Below are 21,849 nucleotides of genomic sequence, written 5' to 3'. Positions count from 1 at the left end.
TGATCAGATGTCTTGTGTAACATTGAGAAATAAAAGAATGGATAATAATTTTCCAACAAAATAAAATGGCTATTCTTAAGCTATAAGAGAAAGATATTTGAAAGGGCCTTATACTACTGGGTTCCAAATTTTATATATTGAAATAAAAATTAAAGTCTATAAAATGATATTTTCATTAAAATACTTTTATACACATTTGTTAAAGGTTATTCATTTTTATACAAGAAATATTGAAGTTTTATTATTTTCAGCTCTTACAAACTATGTTCCTTTTCAGTGTATCCAATATAATATTGAAATAGGTTTGAAATGTATGTAATGTTTTTAATGAATTTTGTATTTGAACTAGTGGTTTTATTTGGGTTTTCTGTTCTACCTGCTATCCATGACCTCTGGATTCATTATCTGAGGCAGAGATTCCATTAATTCAGTTATTTTTTTTTTCTTTTTAGGTTTCATTTTGAGTAGTTAATAATCTGAAGAAAGAATTTAAGATTTGTTTGTCAAATCTTATTTTATGATATTAATTACTATCCCTTTAGTGAAAATACTCCCCAAACCCCCATTTTTTAATTTTATTCATTTCCTTTCTTTCCCTTGCCTATCACTTTTCCAAAACATCGCCCTTTTCTGCATGTACTGCCATTCTTTCTTTATAGTTTTCTCATTCCTTTTATGTATTCCATTTTTATAACTTGTCCTCTTAAGTTAAATTATTACCACTAATTGGTGACATCTAAATTTATTCATGGGCATTAAAACTTAACTGTTTCATTAGTCATGTCTTCTGCTTCCCACTCCTCCAGTCTTTCATTTTTCATCATTATTTTGTTCAGTAACACATTATTCAGCTTGTGTTCAAATTAAAATTTGTTACCCAGACAAACTTAAAAATCAGATTTTGTCCTGGAAGCATTGGAATATATCAAAGTGCATTACAGTGTACTAGATTGATTTATAGCTTCCAAATACATTTTCATTTAAGTCCATTTACATATGTATAATATTCTATACATATTTCTGAAATATGTATAGAATAGCTCTAGACTTCCTAATAATTTCATACTATTGTAATATAGTTATTATCCTTTGAGTATTTGTCCAATAGGAGCTTAGATTTATTTAAGGATTTGATAGACTATTCTTTTCTTTGATAGAATGCTTTATTTAACTTGTTAAGGTACCAGAGTTTAGAGTACAAATGCAATTTTCAAATATTCTCATAATTAGAACAACACAGGAAAAATTTATAGGAAAAATTAGGGGGAATTACAGATTTGAATCTTTATTAAAAAGGAAAGGCATACTGAACTTTGGAAAATATTGATCATCACATCACATTTTTATGGTATTTGTATTTTATTTTCTGCATAATCATTTTGGCGATGTCATTGTTTTTCTTATCTTTCTACCTCTCAAATGCAGAAGTCATTTTTATTGTTAAAATTGTTAATATTTGAAGGCAAAATTAATATTTATTGACATTACGAATACAAACTATGACAGATCATAGTATCGTTTATCTACTAAGGCATCAATTAATCATTATAAAGTTGAGATTTAGAGAAAGAAAAGCAGTCCTATTCAGTTGTTTATAAAGGCCCCCATTGTTGGTTGATAAAATTTGAATATAACCATTGCAATTGAGGGAAGTTTTCAGAGCCTGTTACTGAAAAGAACATATGACTTTGGATGAAAGGGGAGGGGAGGGGTCAAAACAAATAGCACTTTTGTATGCACTTCTAACTTTCTACACGGGATTATTTTCTTCTCTATTATATGATTTCTCTTTTTCTGTGTAGGAAATAAACATGATGATGGTACACAAAGTGACTCAGAGAATGCTGGGGCTCACAGGCGCTGTAGCAAACGTGCAACTCTTGAGGAACACTTAAGGCGCCACCATTCAGAGCAGAAAAAGCTACAGAAGGTGCAGGCTCCTGAAAAGCATCAAGACCAGGCTATTGTAAGTGAAACTTCTTTTATAACTGCATTCTTTAATGAAGACCATACCAGAAAAAGAGGGTCATATTCTCAAAGTACAGGAGTCTTGTATCAGGAAACTACTTACTCTACACTACATACAAAACTTGAAAAAACAAAATCTCCAATAGCAGATGCCAAAGTGGTTTCTTTGTCTTTACAGACTAGCTCTTCGCATCACAGAGGGGGGCATGGTGTTCCACATGGGAAATTGTTAAAACAGAAATCAGAGGAGCCATCGGTGTCAATACCCTTCCTACAAACTGCATTATTAAGAAGTTCAGGGAGTCTTGGGCACAGACCAAGCCAGGAGATGGATAAAATGTTAAAAAATCAAGCTACTTCTGCTACTTCTGAAAAGGATAATGATGATGACCAAAGTGACAAGGGTACATATACCATTGAGTTAGAGAATCCCAACAGTGAGGAAGTGGAAGCAAGAAAAATGATTGACAAGGTAAATAACTGAAATTTGAGTATAATGTTAGTTGTGTGGTATATTTGACTGTTGGAAATTATTGGAGAGTAAACACTGAAATGTTCTCATGCAGTTAGTGTTATTGGAACTTCAGGGTTTTTTTAGGGAGCTGCAAGACTAATAATAAGACCAAATTGCTTTCTTTTTCTTTTCTTTTTTTTTAAAGAGAAAGAGAATTTTTAATATTTATTTTTTAGTTTTCGGCAGACACAACATCCTTGTTTGTATGTGGTGCTGAGGATCGAACCCGGGCTGCACGCGTGCCAGGCGAGCGTGCTACCGCTTGAGCCACATCCCCAGCCCCTGCTTTCTTAATTATTCTGAATTTGCCTGAGTTTCATATGTATGGTCCTGAACATTTAAACTGTTTGGACCTTTTAAGGCTATGTAAATTTAAAATAGGCTTTAAAAATAGTACACTTTAGACATACTCACTTTGCATTTATTTATGTCACAACTAAACAGACTGTTAGAATTGTTAACATAAATGTGTTAACTACAGGTTTCCTTTCTACTAATTTCATGTTGGAAGCACATGAAAATACATGTTTTAATTAATATGTCCTTATTTTCTTTTTTTCTATTCACTGCTATCTTTGATGATAGAAAAGCAGTGTATGAAAACAAAATCAAGTTTTTTGTATCATGTTCATTTTAGCTAGATTATGCCTAGTCATGATGATTATATAAATTTTTTTGATGATACTGATTAATGTGTATAATGATTATTATTTGGCTTAAAAAATAGTTTTTCTTAATTATGCCCATGGTAATAGAAAGTCAGCTTTCAAATTAGCTGTTTGTTTTACCTCCTGGAAAGTAACAGCATAAGTTTGTCTAAACATTTATTTCTTTTAAAAATTATTGTTACTCAAAAGTTGAGTGTTTCTTAAATGAGCAACATTAATATCACTTAGGAGACCAACCCCCAGACATACTAAGTTAGAATCTGTACTAAAAACAAGACTGCCCAATAATTCATATGCACATTAACAGTTGAGATGCACTAGTTTAGATAACGTATTTCCAGAATGGTATCTGAGGGAGTGGGCAAGATACCTAGCCCTATGGGATGCAGGAAAAATATTAAGACTTATGCTCACTGTTTTGTATAATTTTTCTACTTTGAACTGTTTTCTCCAGTGTATACAATCTATTAATATATTGACAGACATATATAGTTTCTAAACATAATATTTGTCAAAGAGTATCATGGTCAAAATATTTTACTGTGGGAATGCACAACTCCAAACATTTGGAGACCCATTTGCCTGTGGAATAGTTGTTATGTAAGCAATATTATTGTGGTTGTTAACAAGAGAAATGGTCACACTACAGATAGAGAAATCTACAATTATAAAATAGGATTCATTTAATGAAGTAATAATATTATGTGACTGGATAAATAATTTACTTATTCTTGAAAAAAAGCTGGGACTGTACTGCAGGAAAACAAGGATCACTACATTATCTTGTGACTACCAAAGTAATAAAAGAACTGAGATTTCATTATTTATGATCAAAGCTGAAAACCAAATCTAGGCTAATTAAAGTAAGGCTCTGGGGGAAACAAAAAAGCCTGGAACCAGGAATCAAATGTCTGGAGAAATAACCTGTGGGTGTGGAGAAAACAAAGACCAAGAATAGCAAACTCTACGGCATAAGAAGTGCTTTGGGATGACTGGAGTAGATATGGGCACCATATCAAATTGCTTGGATGAACTGTCATCTGTTTTCTCCTTTTTGAAATTTTGGTGTGTGGAACAGGAGTTGGGGCCATCTGCTGCTGTCCATCTAAATCTGAATGGTCCTGAAAACTTTCATATGGTCTTTTTCCTATTTCATTCCATCATTTGTGAACTAGTTTATTTCATTGATAATGTTCGAGGTTTTGCATTAGGGACGGTGATTCAAATAGAAAAAACTGAGTTCTTTCTTTCAAGAATGAATGCATAGTGGGATAGATAAGTGAATTAAAGCCAGACATGGTGGCCTATGCCTGTCATCCCAGGTACTTGAGATGTTGAGGCAGGAGGATGGCAAGTTCAAGGGTAGCCAGACCTTGTCTCAATAAAAAATAAAATGGGCTTCAAAATTGAAAAGGAAATTTAAAAGCTGTTGTCCTGTCCAGCAGTCAGTCAGTCATAACTGTCATGATCTTACATAAGAAGACTGAGCTAAAAATACATATTTGGGAATATTAGAGAATAGAAGGGAGTTAAGCAGAACTAAGAGATGAAACTACCAGTGAAGCTATATAGAGTAATGGGACAAAGTGTGAAATTCTTGGCAATACCAACATTGGTGGACATAGTATTAAGAGTGAACAAAAGAAAACTGAAGAGGATCAGACAGGAGTAAGAGAAAACCAAAAGGAAATGTCATCTGGGAATCAAAGCAGAGTGGAAAAGAAGTAAGCAGTACTGTACTGATGTTAAGTATAGTAAGCAGTGAAACACCTTTTCAATTCTTCCACAAATACATTGTTTACCTGGGATTAAAGATGATCAGAAAAGTCATTTGCATCTTACCTTAGAAGAAGAAATTATATATAATTAAAATAGTATCTCTTTAAAAGAAATGACCAGGCCAAAATGCCCTATTCTTGTTATTCTGTTTTGGTGTTAGTTAAAAGGTGCTGAGAGAGAGAACCTTTTCCCCAACCCCCAAGTTAAGAGATTACAAAGTTTGGTTTGTATTTTTGGGTTGTGTCTGTTAATGATGTCCTTATATTTTTGCACATCCCAAAGTTCACTGTTTATGAGGCTGACATATGCCTCATATTTATAAAGACCTCTTAAATTTTGCATCTATGTTTACATGAAAATGCACTATAAATGCTGTTGCCTACCTGAATTAAAAAACTCATCTCTCACAGTAATGATATTCTCCCCCATTTACTCCTGCCTCTTCTCTACCTTCCGAAGAACCCATCACAGTACCAGTTTCTTCTTTCTCTTCCATTCAAAACAGATAATACTAAGGGAAGAGGAAAATCTTGTCAGGCTACTTTTTTTTTTTTGGTACTGGGGATTGAGCCCAGAGGTGCTTAACCACTGAGCCACATCCCTAGCCCTACCTTTTGTTTTGTTTTTACATTTTAATTTGAGGCAGGGTCTCACTAAGTTGCTTAGGGCCTCACTATGTTGCTGAGGCTAGCCTTGAACTTTTGATCTTCCTACTCACCCTCCCAAGCCTCTGGGATCACAGGCATGTACTACCATGCTGGCCAGGGCTACTACTTTTAAACTAAATAAGGAAAAACTTAAAAGTGAGAACAGAAAGCTAAACATTGATCAAGAAAAAATATTAGTCATTATAGATAGTGAGGCTTTGTGCGTTTAAAGTGTTTCTCCTTAAATTTTATACCACAATCAACTTTGTCCCATACTTTTCCTGGCCTGACTTATTAACTGTTCATTATATCAGCATATCTCCCCCTAAAAAGCCTATTGATAGCATGCTTTCTCTTTCCTCATGGAATCTGGACAGTGCTGGTTCTGAGATAACAGGTGGTAGGAAAGAATCCAGAACTAGAAGAACTATTACAAGATCAGAAACACAACATAAAGAATATCTATGGCAGTGAATTAAGGAAGTCAGTGCTGAGAATCTGGATCCTGGGGTAACAAATTAGACCCAAGTCAGAACCAGGGGAACCATGATAAACATCTTTCCTAACCCCTTTCTGGGCTCTTCTAACACTTTTTTCTGAATTTTAAATTTAATTTTGATTACAAATATAAAATCAGTGTTAAACATTCAAAATGTTTTATTCCATTGAATTTAAGGGATTTTTTTTCTTTACAAGTGAAATAGATTTAATAGTATTTACAATTTTTTAAAACTCTCTTAAATCATCTTGATGGAGTTCTTTGACACCAGAAGCTAGAATTGCACATTGTTATTCTGTAGTTATATGTCAGGTGATTGTTGTAGGATGTGAGAACCTTTATATTGATTTGAACTGATAGACACCATGCTTTCTTAACCCAGGAGGTACTTCCTCCTTGAGGTGATAGATGTTCTGGTCATGTCAATTAAAACCTAAGTAATTTTTTACTTTGATGCCTCAGTTATTATTTCAGAGTAAGCCTAAAAAAGCTTGACATTTTATTTATCATTATCCTTTTCATTTCTGTGGGAAGATGAATTCGGAATTCTAACTGATATTTGAGTTTTTAATCTAATACATAAGGGACTATGGCTATTAAATTATCATTTTGGTCTATATTGTATTATCATTTTTATGTACATAAGTCTGTCTCCTTTCCATGGTCTCTACTTCCTGTCACAATAAGCAAGCTGTCTATATCTCATGTTATTGAATATAATAATATGAATGAGTATTCACCATTTGAAAGATCTGATATGCAACATTTCTTCTCTCCACTGTTCTAATTTTAGAATTGGAAATTTTGGACTTTTTCTGTATGGCTTGAACTTTTAAATGACAGTGGCAAGGAGGATGATAATGTAATAGTGAAAAAAATCAAGGTGAAACTTTTCATAGGCTTGGTTTGTATTGTACATGCTTTTATCATCTTCAGAATGTTTAGTTTCTTTAAATTTAAAACTAAATCTAAAATATAGTCTGGTTTTATAGAAAGTTGGATTTAAATATAGAGTTGCATGGTTCCTTCATGTGAATTTCCTTGTTTATTCATAGGCTTGTACATTAGACCTGTCCTTAAGAGTAAGGACTCAGTGCTAGGCATGGTGGCACATGCCTGTAATCCCAATGACTAAAGGCAGGAGGATCACAAGTTTGAAATCACCCTCAGCAACTTACTGAGGCCCTAAATAACTTAGTGAGACCCTGTCTCAAAAGGAAAAATTTTTAAAAAGGTGCTGGGGATGTGGCTCAGTGGTTAAGGACCCCTGGCTTCCATCTCTGGTACCAAAAAACAAACAAACAAAAAGAATAAGGACTAAGTCATAAAGATATCTAAATCCCCTGTAGTAGTAGCTAGCCTGTAGCCTATAGTTAGTAAGTACCATATACCACAGTTGCTTAATATGTGTATAGCTGTCTCTAATGCTTTAAAATATCCTTTTGTTTAGGATAGCCACTAATATACAAACGTGAAATCCCAAACTGAGATACTATATATAATTGTATATATTCAGAGGTAAAGATTGAGAACATGGTCTGTGATCTGGGATAGGATGGAGAGGGAGGTACTATGGAGGACATGAAAGCTATTCCTCACCTCCAAAATAAATGAGTTATTTTTTTCTTTTTTGAGAGAGAGAGAAAGAGAGAATTTTTTAATATTTATTTTTTAGTTTTCGGCAGACACAACATCTTTATTTGTATGTGGTGCTGAGGATCAAACCCAGCGCCACGCACATGCCAGGCGAGCACGCTACCGCTTGAGCCACATCCCCAGCCCTAAATGAGTTATTTTTAATTTCTGTTTTACAGTGCTGGGGATCAAACCCAGGGCATTGTATGTGCCAGGCAAGTGTTCTGCCTTGAGCTATAACCCTAGTCCACCAAAAAGTTTTTTATTCTTGTACCCCACTCCTCATTCCTTTTGTTCCTACCGTAAAAGAATCAGAAACTGACTGGTAACATGGGATGCAAAGTTCCGATAGAGAGGAAGCATAAATATTAGATATCTAGACTCATCCTTTTCCCTACTATATACTTCTCGTCTGAGAAGTCCTTGGCTGAATAAGAGACCTAGATTTTATATTTAATAAGTTTGGAATTTTTATTGAGAACTAGGTCAGAGTAGGAAAGGGAAGAGAATCATGAGCCTGGGGCTAATATATTGCATTTGAAATACCTTGAGTCACTCAGGAGGAAAGATGACAGGTAAGCAGCTGTCCATATAGTTGGTAAATGAAGTGAAGCATTACATGTAGATGAACTCACCTAGGGACAGAATCTAGAATGAAAGATAAGGAAACCTGACAAACTTGGCCTTGCTTTGAGTAGCTCTCAGTTGTATCCAATTATTAGATATGGGTTAAATGGTATGGGCTATTGTGTGTGCTATTTTAAATGTGAAAAGTATGTTAGCTTTAAAGTATATAGACAATATAAACTATTTATTTTCTCTTTGTTTTCACATGAAACTTTTCACAAGTGGATGTTTGTGTACCTGAAGTACACAAGTGTACAGAAGTGAATAGATACATATTTCAAGATGGACTAGTCAGTCATTACTATCATAAGTTTTTCAAACTGCGGCAAAGTATGTGTGAACTCTGAAGACTTCTTTCCCTGCACAGTAGGAGTTCCGGACCTATCATTTATTTTGAAAAGAAATAACTGTTACTTTCTTACACATGTATAGCTGTCTCTTAAACTTTAAAAGGAATCTATACAAAGTCATCTGAGTACTTGGAGAACTCCCCTTCTTCAAAGCATTAGTTCTTTGTGTGCCTTTTGTTGTCATTTCAAAATAGTGTCAAAAGTGATTACATTTTATTTGAAAATTCTGGTGGTTATGAGTTAAAAGAAATCAAGTTTCAGTATGGATTTAGAACTAAATATCACCAAATCAGAAAATAACTGAAGGTAATTTCTAAATTAACATGCCAAAGAGATACAAAAATGTAAGTACTCTTACATGATTAATTTTACTTTTGACTTCCAAACTTAAGTTAGCTTTCTTCTAGTAAATATAAAAATTAAAAAAAAAAAACCTTCAATAAATTTGAAGTTCAAAGATTCTTGTGATAAGTGATTTTTAATGTTTAAAAACATATCATTCACTTGAATGGCTTGAATTTACTTTCTTTACAAATAGGTTAAAAGCAGAGCACATACAGATACTCAGGTTTTTTGTACTGCTGTTTTTAAACTTATTTAATTCTAATGTTTAGCAAAATGAAGAAATTTTTTCACTGTTCTTCCATATATTATTGAAATTCATATTGATTTAAAGTTAATAATATACAATTTGCTCAAAGATTATTTAAATATTGAGTAGTTCAATAGAATATTAAATCACAATTCTTGAACAGAACAAAATGGTTGTGTTTGAAGTAAATATTAAGTAATAAGGCCATCTAGTGGTAAAAACTAAGTTTTAGTGAATTTGAAAATCTGGTACCTATTTACTAAATATGAACTTTAGAATTTATCAGATAGCTGTACTATATGACTTTTAATTTTTTTCTAGAAAGTATTTTAGTTTAAGTTATTTTCACATTTGTATAGATAACAAAGGCTCTCTTCGGTTATATTCTAAGATCCTTTATACAAATTGCTGATTCAGATGCATAACTTTGGAGGTGCTGGGGTTAGAACCTGGGGCTTCACACATGCTAGACAAACATTCTAAAACTGAAGTATACCCCCAGCCCTACAAAGAATAAGCATTGGGAATAAACTGGATACTTAATAATAAAATGATTGTTTATATGACCAAAACTTTTTCAATCTGTTTGGCAATATCCATGGCCTTTCATGTGCCCCAAAATGAGTAAGACTCAGTTTCTACCAAAAAAAAAAAAAAAAGCACACGAATATTTGTTTCTGCATTTATAACTTTTCAAAAGTGTTGACCATTGACAATCTGCTTATTGAAAAGACTGATCTGTGTGTATAGGCCCAGGAATCTGCATTTCACAGAAAGGTCTTAAGTAACTGTTAGGCAAATAGAGTTTGAGAATAATGTTAAACTTTATGCCAAGATCATACAATAAAATCTGTGATTGGCATCGGAGAAAATAATATATATAAATTTAACTCATGTAAATGTTAAGCACTTAATAGGGAAGGAAAAGACAAAAAGAATCATGTTTATAAACGTATTTCAACATGCTTCTTGAAAATAATAGAGCACAGAAACAAGCTGAAAACAGGTTGAAAATATAATCTTTCCTAACTCTTTGCATTATTATAATATTTAACAAAATTATTCAGGTGTTGTAACAACAAATATAAATGTGCCGGGTGAGGTGGTGTACACTTGTAATCCCAGTATCTTGAGAGGCTGAGGCAGGAGGATTACAAGTTGAAAGCCAGCCTCAGCAATTCAGAAAGGCCCTAAGAAACTCAGTGAGACCCTGTCTCTAAATAAAATACAAAAAAGGGCTGGGGATGTGACTCAGTGTTTAAGTGCCCCTGGGTTCAATCCTTGGTAACCCCGCCCAAAAAAGATCCTAAATATTTCCGATTTTTATATGAATACTTGCTAAATATTAAGAAAGAATAGTCACACTGACATAAACCACAATGGCCTGTTTCCTTCTTTAGCTATACTCCAATTGTATTATCTTGTCTTTTAAAAAGTTCTTCTTGTTATTAAAATTGAAATACACCTGGGTGGAGTGGTTGACACCTGTAATCCCAGTAGTTTGAGAGGCCGAGGCAGGAGGATCACAAATTCAAAGCTAACCTCAACAAAAGCAAGGTGCTAAGCAACTCAGTGAAACCCTATCTCTAAAAAAAATACAAAATAGGGCTGGGGATGTGGTTCTGTGGCCAAGAACCCCTAAACTCAATCCCTGGTACCCCCACCACAAAAAAAAATTGAAGTCAAAGTTCATTTAGAATATTTTTATTTGCTTCTGCAGTTAATATGAAATTCACTTGTTAATCTAGTACTCAGACTTTGATTTTCACTTGCAAAATTATTTTTTTTTTCTTCTAGGTATTTGGAGTAGATGACAATCAGGATTATAATAGACCTATTATCAATGAAAAGCATAAAGATCTGATAAAAGAGTGGGCTCTCAGTTCTGCTGCAGTAGTAATGGAAGAAAGAAAACCACTGACTACATCTGTATTTCACAACTCAGAGGTATACATCTCTCTTGTGTACTTAATTATTTATATACATAAATATATATATATATATATAATATAACTTTGTATCATTTGTAAATTTTAAGTAATTGATTTACCCCCCTTGTGAAACTTACAAAAACTAAAATTTTACACATTTTCCATGTCTAATGAAAACCTTAAGCCTGGCTTAGTTTTTATTATTATGTTATTTTAAATTAATATTTTTTAAAGGAAAAACATATTTCAATAAGCAGTGAAGAATCTATATGTTCATTGCCCTAATCGGTGTTCTGAGACAAAATAAGAAATGTACAGTTTATACTTTATAGGAAGTTTGTGTTTGTAATTGAAAGACTCACCATGTCAGAAAACATGTGAAAGGAACTATCTGATAGATTTATCTTATATACTTCAGTAAGTGTAGTAGAGCCTGAGTTGTAATTAGAATGTGAGATTAATTAAGAATGGCTTGGTAGAGAATGCCATGGTGTCAAAATTTCATTACACTTTGGTATTTCAAAAAGAAATGTAAAACATCTATATAAATCAAAAGTACTAAAGTTATTATTTGTTCAGATAATAAGAGCTAACATTCAACAGAGCCTTTAATGTGCCATTTTACAAATAAGGAAATTAAAGTAACAAAGAAATTTATTTCGCCAGGGTCTTACTTTTTTTTTTTTTTTTTTTTGGTGGAGCCAGAGTTTAAACTTTTAGCAACTTTGATTTCTTAATTTATTCTTTTATGCATTATGCTATATTATTTCTTAAGAAAGGAACTAATTTTTAATCTATGAATAGTAAAGAAATATGAAATATAAATAAAAGAAAATTGTAAGGCATACATTTTATTTATGTTTTCATGAAATGGAAGTAGAATATTTTATAGACAGGTAAATAAACTTGCATGTTTGCTTGTCAATGTTAAAATTACTTATTTATGGTATGCTATTTCCTGAAAACTATCAAAACAATAACTGTATTTTAGTATTTTTTTGTTTTTGTTTTTCTTAGGAGAATTTTTATTCTGGTTTTTTATTTATAAGATTTATTTATTAAAAGCAGGTTATCATTATTTAAGGCAATATGCTGATATTTTGATTAATCCAGGAAGGGTTTTCATGAACATAAACTTAAATAGACTCCCTGCTCTCTTCTCTATCCGCTCTATTCATTGTCAAATAAAATTTATATAGTCTCAGTATGTTTCTGCCTTTGTAGGAGTCACCTATTTGGCCATTAGAACTCTTCCCAGAATGGTTCTACATAAGTGAGTGTCAGTGTATATTCCTCCCCTGTAGTGGATATTCTTTGCATGGTGCAATTAGCCTTAGGTACTCAGAAATGTGGGCACGTACCACAAAAACTTAGGAAATTCAAGGGTTCAGCAGGCTTTGTTATATGTAGGTTGCATTACATCTATGTCATTCTCTCTACTACTATTTTAACCTACTATTCTTAAAATCAGTCATACAGTATATGAAATCTTTAACTTCATCAGTATGTAGCTTGTTAATCATTAAATATACAGTAAATCTGATACTTTAAATAAAACATGTTTCAAATAGTTCAAAATAAACTTCTGTCATAGTTTTCCATTCCCTAGTTGCTGTGTAGTTTCAACATGAAGCCTTGGCTTGGATTTTTTTTTTTTTTTTTTTTTTAGTAAAAAGCATTATATTTATATATAGGCTTTTCAAAATAGCAAAGTGTTTAGTTATTAAATCAAACATGACAAATCTTAACATATATGTGTGTACAACAAGTGTCAAAAATATGAGCAAAAAAAGTATTAGAGAATTTGACAAAGTTGGAGAGTCAGTGCATCTCAAATCATAATTGTAGATGCAAAGGACAGAAAAATCAATGAGGACATACTTGAACTAGGCAGCATTGCCAGTCAACTGTATGTGATTGAACTTTATAGACCAGAGAATTATAGAACATTTCATGTGACAACAGTAGAATTTATATGGTTCATATAATCTTTGGAACATTTACAAAGATAGGCTACATTCAGAGATACAAAACAATCTTCAAGAAGTTTAAATAACTAGAAATCATGAAATTAAACTACAATAAAAATTAAATGAGATCAATAAGAGAAAAATAGTTGACAAATACAAAATTTTTTATTTATTTTTATTTATTTATTTACTTTTATTGGTTGCTCAAGACAATAGAGAGAGGTGATGGGAGGGGAGGGGGGATAGGAAGGGCAGCAGAATACAACAGACACTAGTATTGCTGTATGTGTAAATGTGGCTGTATAACCAATGTGATCCTGTAATCTGTACACGTGGAAAAATAAGAATTCATACCCCATTTGAATCAAATGTATGATATGTCAAGATCCTTGTATTGTCTTGATTTATATATTTTTTCATATACCACCTAGATCTTCCACACTGTTCAAATTTCCCTGTTCCTAAGAATTAGCAACATATGACCATTAGTCTGTAGAACCATATAATAAATTAAGTTCTGTTTCACTCTTAAGTTTTAAAAAATGACTTCCCCTAAGGAAAGATCTAAACACAGGCAGGTCTAGGTTTAGAGTGGTATAAAATAATTCATAAAGACTGAAATTTCTAGCATCTTTTGGAAATTATAAAGTTTTGTAGAGAGAAGTCAAAAGTTTGGGTTTTGAAATCACTGAGGACATAACCTGGTAGATTTAATACTTCCTAAGACCTAGAACCAATCTGAATTCTAGAGACATTTAGAGGCCTAGATAATAAGTTGGGAATAGGTCTCCCTGTTCTCATTAATGGAGTCAGGACTAATCATATATCTATCCATGAACCTATGATATGTATCAAAGCTGATCTTAGCAACCAGTAAATATCAAGCTCCAACACTTTATTTTGAAGCTGTTGCTAGTATTTAAGAAGTACATAAAATTATACTGCATTTTCAGTAAATAATAAATCATAAAGAATACCTAGAGAACTTTCATTCTATATATGAAAAAACTTAATAAATGAAAATGTAATAAGGTAAGGTTTATGGTTTTGTATGGCATGTTCCTATGACTAAAACTCTTTCACAAGAATCAGATTTGACCAGACTGCATTATCTCGATGTCTTGTTTTTCTCTTTTTAGGAAGGCACATCTTCATCTGGAAGCAAACGTTGGGTTTCACAATGGGCTAGTTTGGCTGCTAATCATACAAGACATGATCAAGAAGAAAGAATAATAGAATTGTCTGCACCTGTTCCTTCAGAAAATGGTATTTTCCTTCCTTCCTTCTCTTTCTCCTCTTTGTTTTCTTTTTCCTTGCCTCTTTCTATTTTTGTGAGTCACATATCAGTTTTTAAAAAAAGAAAAACAGATTTATATAGTGAGAAGTAAATTAAATCTAAAATTATTTGACATAGTCTATGATTGTATTGCATATATGATTTCTCTAATAAGTAAAAAGCTGATTTTTATTAGGCATCTTGTATTTTAAGCAGTGGAAAATTTCCAAATAATAATAATGATGGGGATATAGCCCAGGGCCTTATACATGCAAGGTTAGGCAAGAACTCAACCACTAAATTACAACCCAGCCCCAAAAGTATTTATTTAAAGTATTTATATTGAATGTGTATTAATATTTTCTATCCTTTATAAGTTAAAACTTCTAAAGATAGACGAATGGATACCTGTTAGAATTTAAAACTGTATTCTAAGGAAATTTTCTTTTTAGTTATAAATTTCTGGTATTAAATTATGGTTTTAAAAGTTTGTATTTTTACTTGTAAGTAAAAATTCTTCCTACCCTCCTTGATGTGCCAATTATATTATTTTAGAATAATATGATTTTATTTTGATTAACGATACAGATATCATTAAAGTATAATCCTAAATGAAGAGAATAATTTGTAGATGAAGCATGTACATGTATGAACTTATCTATATTACGTATATAAATATTTTAAAATGATTTCATTATTTCACATTTTATATGTCATAATGTCATTAAATATCATAAGTATACACAATTATAACTTGCCAATTTACAATATAAAAAATTAAAATGAAAAATTTATTCAACATGAAGACACAGAGTTGAAAAAAATCTTTTAAGAAATTATGCTTAAGGAAGAATGTGGCATATATTTTTTTTTTTTTAGTTGGACATAATACCTTTATTTATTTTTATGTAGTGCTAAGGATCAAACTCAGGGCCTCACACGTGCTAGGCGAGTGCTCTACTGCTGAGCCACAATCCCAGACCCTGAATGTGGTATTTTTTAGTCTGTATTTGTAACTTTGTTTTTCTTGGAAGTGCAAATTTGTTTTTTTCTCTGGCTTGTGGCATCCTAAAAAATCTATTTTAAGAATTTTTTAAACATTATTTAGCTAAGTATTTTGAGAAAGCTACATAATAATGTACCAGAAAAACTAACATTTATCATAGAAACTAGAAGTAATTGGTAGTATTACCAAAAAACTTTGATGGGAGCAGAGTCATTTGCAAATTGGTTCACATAAACTGGTCATTGTTTAGGGGGAAAAAAGACAGAAGGACTAGATAAATTTACCAAGGAACCTACAGTAAAATTATTAAGTATTAGTTGTGAAAAGCAAAATTCTATCCTTCTCTTAAAAAATAATAAACCAGTTACTTAGGTTTCATGATCTCATTTCTATTTTATCATGTTTTAAGTGGATTTATTTAGATAAGGTGATAAATTCACTTTAAGTCCTAAAATATTCCTGTTAAGCCTATATTGAATATTATTAAGAACAGGATAGTGTGGTAAATATTAGAAAAAATACAAAAATAGAAAATAGCCATTGTATTTTAGGCTCTTTAATTAGCATGAATAAGGTAAGACATGTAGGGGCTGGGGATGTGGCTCAAGCAGTAGCGCGCTCGCCTGGCGTGCGTGTGGCCCGGGTTCGATCCTCAGCACCACATACAAACAAAGATGTTGTGTCCGCCGAAAACTAAAAAATAAAATATTAAAATTCTCTCTCTCTCTCCCTCTCTCACTCTCTCTTTTAAAAAAAAAAAAGATAAGACATGTAAACATGAAAGAATAAACAGAGTAAGATACAGCATGATTAATTATAGCATGATTTAAGTTAAATTGTCTCCATCATAACCACTATATTTTTGTGAAATTTAAATACTAGTCTTTTAGGGTTATAAAGAGGAAAAAAAGAACCCCAGAAGCTTTATCTACTATTTTCACTCCATATATCCATAAAATATTAGAATGCTTTATATGTTGATTTATATTTCTCTGAGAAACTTACCCCTTTACTCAGAAATACATTCCATTTTTAATATGAACATTTTCCTTAAGTATTCTCAAATTCTCCCAAACATCAAAAAAAGTATGTATTTTATCATTGATCTCTACTTATTTGAAAAAAGAGAAAGCAGTTGTGTATTTTCATGAGTAGTCTTGATATACCAGAAAACTATGATTTAAAAATCCCTCCATTTCTAAATTTATGACACATCCTGTCCTTTTCTTGTACTTACTATTTAAAAAATTATTTTAATAAGCTTTAGATTTAAAAAATAAAACCTTATATGGCTAGTACTTTCCATGTACTTAGAAAATCTAAACTTTCATTCTTTCAAGTAGATAATGTACATTACAAGCTAGGTATCTTGTTATTTTCTGCTATGTAATTGAATGTATAGCAAATAAACAATATTTATTAGGCATTCTCTGTAACATACCAGATTCTGCTTTTTTTGAGTATACCTTAAGGACAGAAAGTCACAAAAGAAAGAATGACCATAGTGAATTGCCCTACAGATGTAGGGATGACTCTTATACATACCATGGTGTCTGGTTAATAAAAATGTATACTGGAAAATTGCTAAGAGAGTAGATTCTAAATATTTTTACTACACAAGAAAGAATTAGTTTAATGTGAGATGATGGATATGTAAATTAGCTTAATTTAGCCATTTAGATGACATACATTATAATATATGCATATATTCAGAATATTATGTTGTATACTGTAAGTATATGTACAGTTTTTGATAATTAAAAAATATGTTGAAGGAAATAAAGGAACTGATGGTTCTGATTTTCATCTCATACATTGCTTTACTGAATCTCTGTAAATAGGCAGCTTATTAATCTAAATATTTTAGATTAAGAAATATAGAATTATACTTGCTTAGAATTATACTTGCTTTTTAAACTGTTTAGTAACAGTGATGGTTCATCTATTTATACTTGCCATTTTTTAACTTACACTTCAAAATCTAATGTAATATGATACCACTTTGATTTTTATTTTTTAATCTAATTAATTCCTTCATTGTGGTTTTTATTTTACAGAAGCAGATATTGGTGAATCTGGCATTTCCCTGAGAAGAACTGGATCTGTAGCTTCCTTGGCTGGGCAGGGAGAGAGAAGGAGACGAACTCTTCCCCAGCTTCCAAATGAAGACAAGTCTCTTGAGAGCTCTAGAGCAAAGATTATAGCACAAAGGTCAGAAATAGGTGAAAAGCAAGACACAGAACTGCAGGAGAAAGAAACACCAACAGGGGTACACCAGAAAGATAAACAAGATGCTGACAGATCCCTGAATAAAGTGAATAGAACAGTAAATGGTGGAGATAATAAAATCCTGCCTCACATAGGCAACTCTGCTCCTGGGAAGGAGAAGAGTGAACCTGATAAGGAAGCTTCTTTAGTAAAGCAGACATTAGCAAAAATTCAGCAGCAACAAGAACAGAAGGAGCAGGCCCAGTGGACACCTGCTAAATTATCTTCAAAAAATATTTCAGGTCAGATAGATAAATGCAGGGAGGAAACTTCTAAACAAGAGTCCCAACCTCCAGACAAAATTCCAGGACATTCCACAAGCAAAGGAGAAAGAGTAATACAAAATGAGAGCAAGAGAAGAAAAGCTGAGGAAATTCTGAAAACTCAGACTTCAAAGGGAGGAGACAAGAAAGAATCCTCCAAGTCATTAGTGCGACAAGGGAGCTTCACTATAGAAAAACCTAGCCCAAACATACCTATAGAACTTATTCCTCATATAAATAAACAGACTTCATCTACTCCTCCTTCTTTAGCATTAACATCTGTAAGTAGACTACGAGAAAGAAGTGACTCTTTGGATACTGATTCTAGTATGGACACAACCCTTATTTTAAAAGACACAGAAGCAGTAATGGCTTTTTTAGAAGCTAAATTGCGTGAAGATAACAAAACTGATGAAGGCCCAGATACTCCCAGTTATAATAGAGACAATTCTATTTCACCAGAATCTGATGTGGATACAGCTAGTACTATCAGTCTGGTCACTGGAGAGACTGAAAGAAAGTCAACCCAAAAACGAAAGAGTTTCACTAGCCTCTATAAAGACAGGTGTTCCACAAGTTCTCCTTCCAAAGATGTAACAAAATCATCATCTTCGGGTGCTAGGGAGAAAATAGAAAAAAAAACAAAAAGTCGTTCCTCAGATGTAGGTTCAAGGTCAGACGGTCGTAGATTTGTACAATCCAGTGGAAGAATAAGGCAGCCTTCAGTAGATTTAACAGATGATGACCAAACCTCGAGTGTACCTCATTCTGCTATCTCTGATATTATGTCATCTGATCAGGAAACTTACTCCTGTAAATCTCATGGAAGGACTCCACTTACCTCAACTGATGAGCATATACATTCCAAACTGGAAGGAGGTAAAGGAACAAAATCTAAGACTTCTCCTGTAGCATCTGGGTTATCCAGTAAGTCAACTACTCTTCCAAGGCCACGACCTACCAGGACTTCCCTCTTGCGCAGAGCACGACTTGGTGAAGCTTCAGACAGTGAACTTGCTGATGCCGACAAAGCATCTGTTGCTTCTGAAGTATCCACAACAAGTTCTACATCCAAGCCACCCACAGGAAGGAGGAATATTTCTAGGATTGATTTATTGGCTCAGCCTCGTAGAACAAGGCTTGGTTCGTTATCAGCTCGTAGTGACTCTGAAGCTACAATATCTAGAAGTAGTGCCTCTTCACGTACTGCAGAAGCCATCATTAGAAGTGGAGCCAGATTAGTACCATCAGATAAATTTTCTCCTAGAATTAGAGCTAACAGTATCTCTCGACTATCAGACTCCAAGGTCAAAAGTATGACCTCAACTCATGGCTCTCCTTCAGGTAAATTGAGTCCAGATCTTTAATAACATGAGCATGTTCTGTTTGGGGGCTCATCTTTTAAGACTTAGATTTCTAGTTGTTGCCTTTCCAAAATATTCAAGAGACAGGTTTTATTTTCTTATTAATAAATGGAAAATTCAAAAGTTAATATACTTCCAATTAAAGTCCTGGGGAAAAATAGTGATTTTAAGATTCTAAATTCATTGGAATGATTTAGACATTTTAATTTTCCAGTTAGTGACATAGGTGGATTTGAATGTCAGGGTTACATAGGGAATTATTATCTGGTTTAAATAATAGGAATTAGCATTGTACTTTTAAAAGCATGTGTTTAACCTTTAAATATCCTCACATACTCCAAAGTCCTTATGAACCTGAAGAAAAACAGTATGCCATTTATTAGTTCTTTTAAGCTAAATGAAATGATCAGTATTTCTTCTGTTTTTGTCTACTTATTTTGAGATGTCTTATGTACTTGCACATTTTAAAGTAACATTTATTTATGGTTGAAACCACTGAAAACTTAACTCAATTCATTTCAGTAGAAGAGGATGGATTCATGGGGCAATCACTAAGTACATGTTGGTCAAAGTAGGTTGTAGAAATGTAGTTAATTGCGAGAATTATTTCATAAAGTACTATTATAGCATTTAGCTGTAGTAATTATCTATAATTGAATGTAATATCTAGAGAATGTCTTATTCCTCACCAGAATTTAACTGCTTTGGGAATTTTTGTCTTTATGCGTATCATATTCAGAGCTGAAGCCATTGAGAATACATGGTGACTAGTGTTATGTGTACATCCTGTATAAGCATGGTCTTATTACTTCATAATCAGCCTCATATATGGGCGTGGCTGAAGAGACCAGCTGTTAAAAGACTAGAAGATTTATGATTATTGTCAGTCAACAAGCATTTAAGTGAGCCCTAAGTTTTGAGTTGAGAGTGGAAGAAAAGTTGGTGTGCAATTTTATCTTTTTAATTTTGTTTGATTTACATCTGCCACAATATCTCCTACAAGACCCCAAATTAACGGTACTTTATATATATATATATATATAAATATCCATTTATATATTTTATATAAATAAATATATATAAAATTAAGTATACATATTTATATATTTTTCACTTCCTAATCCTCTCTTTACTGCTGCTTTCCTCCATCTATTCACCATTCCATCTTTGCTGGTTAGGGGATTTGATAATAATATTCATAGTTTGTGGCAGGAATTGATATGGGCTGAAGCTAGAGAATGTAAAGTCATTGTTTCAAAAAGAATAAATGCCATTTTCCTTCTTACTCAAGCCCTTGTTTCCACACTTCAAGCATAGGTTGGTTATTTATGAATTTATTGCCAAGTATTTGAAAACTAACTGCTATGTTTTGTTTGTGTTTATCCAGTATTGTTATTCTATTGTTTCTTATGGCTCTACTTCTTTAATTCATATTTCCTTTGTGCTGCATTTTATGATATGTAGCTGATAAAATTTCTTCTGCTACACTGCTTGCTTTATCACCTCATCTCCATTTAAGTACATTAAAATATTTAAGTATACTTCCATCCTAATATAAGCTATCATAAGTTCTGTGTTATCAAAAAGCATGGAGTTTGCTTTCCCTTTTTTACTCTGATTCTCAAAATTTATAAATAGTAAAAACTAAACATAGAGCAAGCATGGCTTAAGTTAATTCTTTCTCCAAATTAAAAGCTAAAATAGAGCATTGTCAGATTTTACCCCACAAACTTTGCTATATGCTCATAAATATACATGCAAAACATGTTTGTGATTTAGTATGTCTTTAAAATATTCCAGTATAGTATGAAGAAGTAATGTGTGGTTTCTGTCCCCCTCCTCTTTTTTTGATACTGGGAATTGAACCCAGGGGGGCATTCTACCACTGAATTACATTTCTACCCCTTTTAATTTTTTATTTTGATACAGGGTCTTGCTAATTTGCTAACTTTCTAAGTTGCTAAGCTCCAACTTATTATCCTCCTGTCTCAGCCTCTCAGGTTGCTAGGATTATAAGTATGCCTCATCACATCTGGCTGTATTTTCTGAAGTAGTTCTGTATTTTCTGGCTGTATTTGCTAAATTTGTAGTTGTCATGTATTTTAGGTTCAACAAAGTTTAGTTACATTAAAAGAAATCAGAGCATTCACAGATATATGATACTAATAACTATTTTTTTCCTTTTTAATTCTCTAAACATCATAGATGGTAGTTTATTTTTATAGTGAATATAGTAGTTTATAATTTCCACAAGAAGAATTTTTGCACATTTTATACATAAAATAAATTTCATAATAAATATCATAACTAAAATAAGTTTAAAGTGAGTTACAAGATTAATTAAACTATCTTGAACTTTCTCTCACTTTAATGTATGACTTATCTAGCAGTTTGCCAACCAATAACCCTCTTAGACATTGACATTTCAAACACCTTCAGTAGAAATATTCAGTTTAGTGATCTATCATTAAATCTTTAGTAAATAAGCCTAA

At 32.4% G+C, this 21,849-nt stretch overlaps 1 protein-coding gene across 9 annotated transcripts in view; it reads left to right on the top strand.

Moving 5' to 3' along the window:
- The window catches only part of Cep170 (centrosomal protein 170), a 132,423-nt gene that overhangs the window by 72,600 nt on the left and 37,974 nt on the right, over positions 1 to 21,849 (top strand). For 6 of the 9 annotated variants that reach the window (XM_058575157.1, XM_058575158.1, XM_058575156.1 and 3 more), the window contains exons 9-13: positions 1,803 to 1,966; positions 2,147 to 2,440; positions 11,077 to 11,226; positions 14,320 to 14,446; positions 17,520 to 19,337. In XM_058575157.1, the coding sequence (XP_058431140.1) occupies positions 1,803 to 1,966; positions 2,147 to 2,440; positions 11,077 to 11,226; positions 14,320 to 14,446; positions 17,520 to 19,337 (2,553 nt within the window). The remainder of the gene's footprint in view (positions 1 to 1,802; positions 1,967 to 2,146; positions 2,441 to 11,076; positions 11,227 to 14,319; positions 14,447 to 17,519; positions 19,338 to 21,849) is intronic. The other 3 variants (XM_058575161.1, XM_058575159.1, XM_058575160.1) reach the window with 1 other exon arrangement.

Source organism: Marmota monax, unplaced genomic scaffold, assembly GCF_021218885.2.
Source record: "Marmota monax isolate L192 unplaced genomic scaffold, Marmota_monax_Labrador192_F-V1.1 WCK01_AAM20220418_F8-fsc00090, whole genome shotgun sequence".
In the NCBI taxonomy this organism is placed as follows: domain Eukaryota; kingdom Metazoa; phylum Chordata; class Mammalia; order Rodentia; family Sciuridae; genus Marmota; species Marmota monax.
Note: the sequence above shows the minus strand (reverse complement) of the source record. Positions and strands in the feature narration are given on the sequence as shown.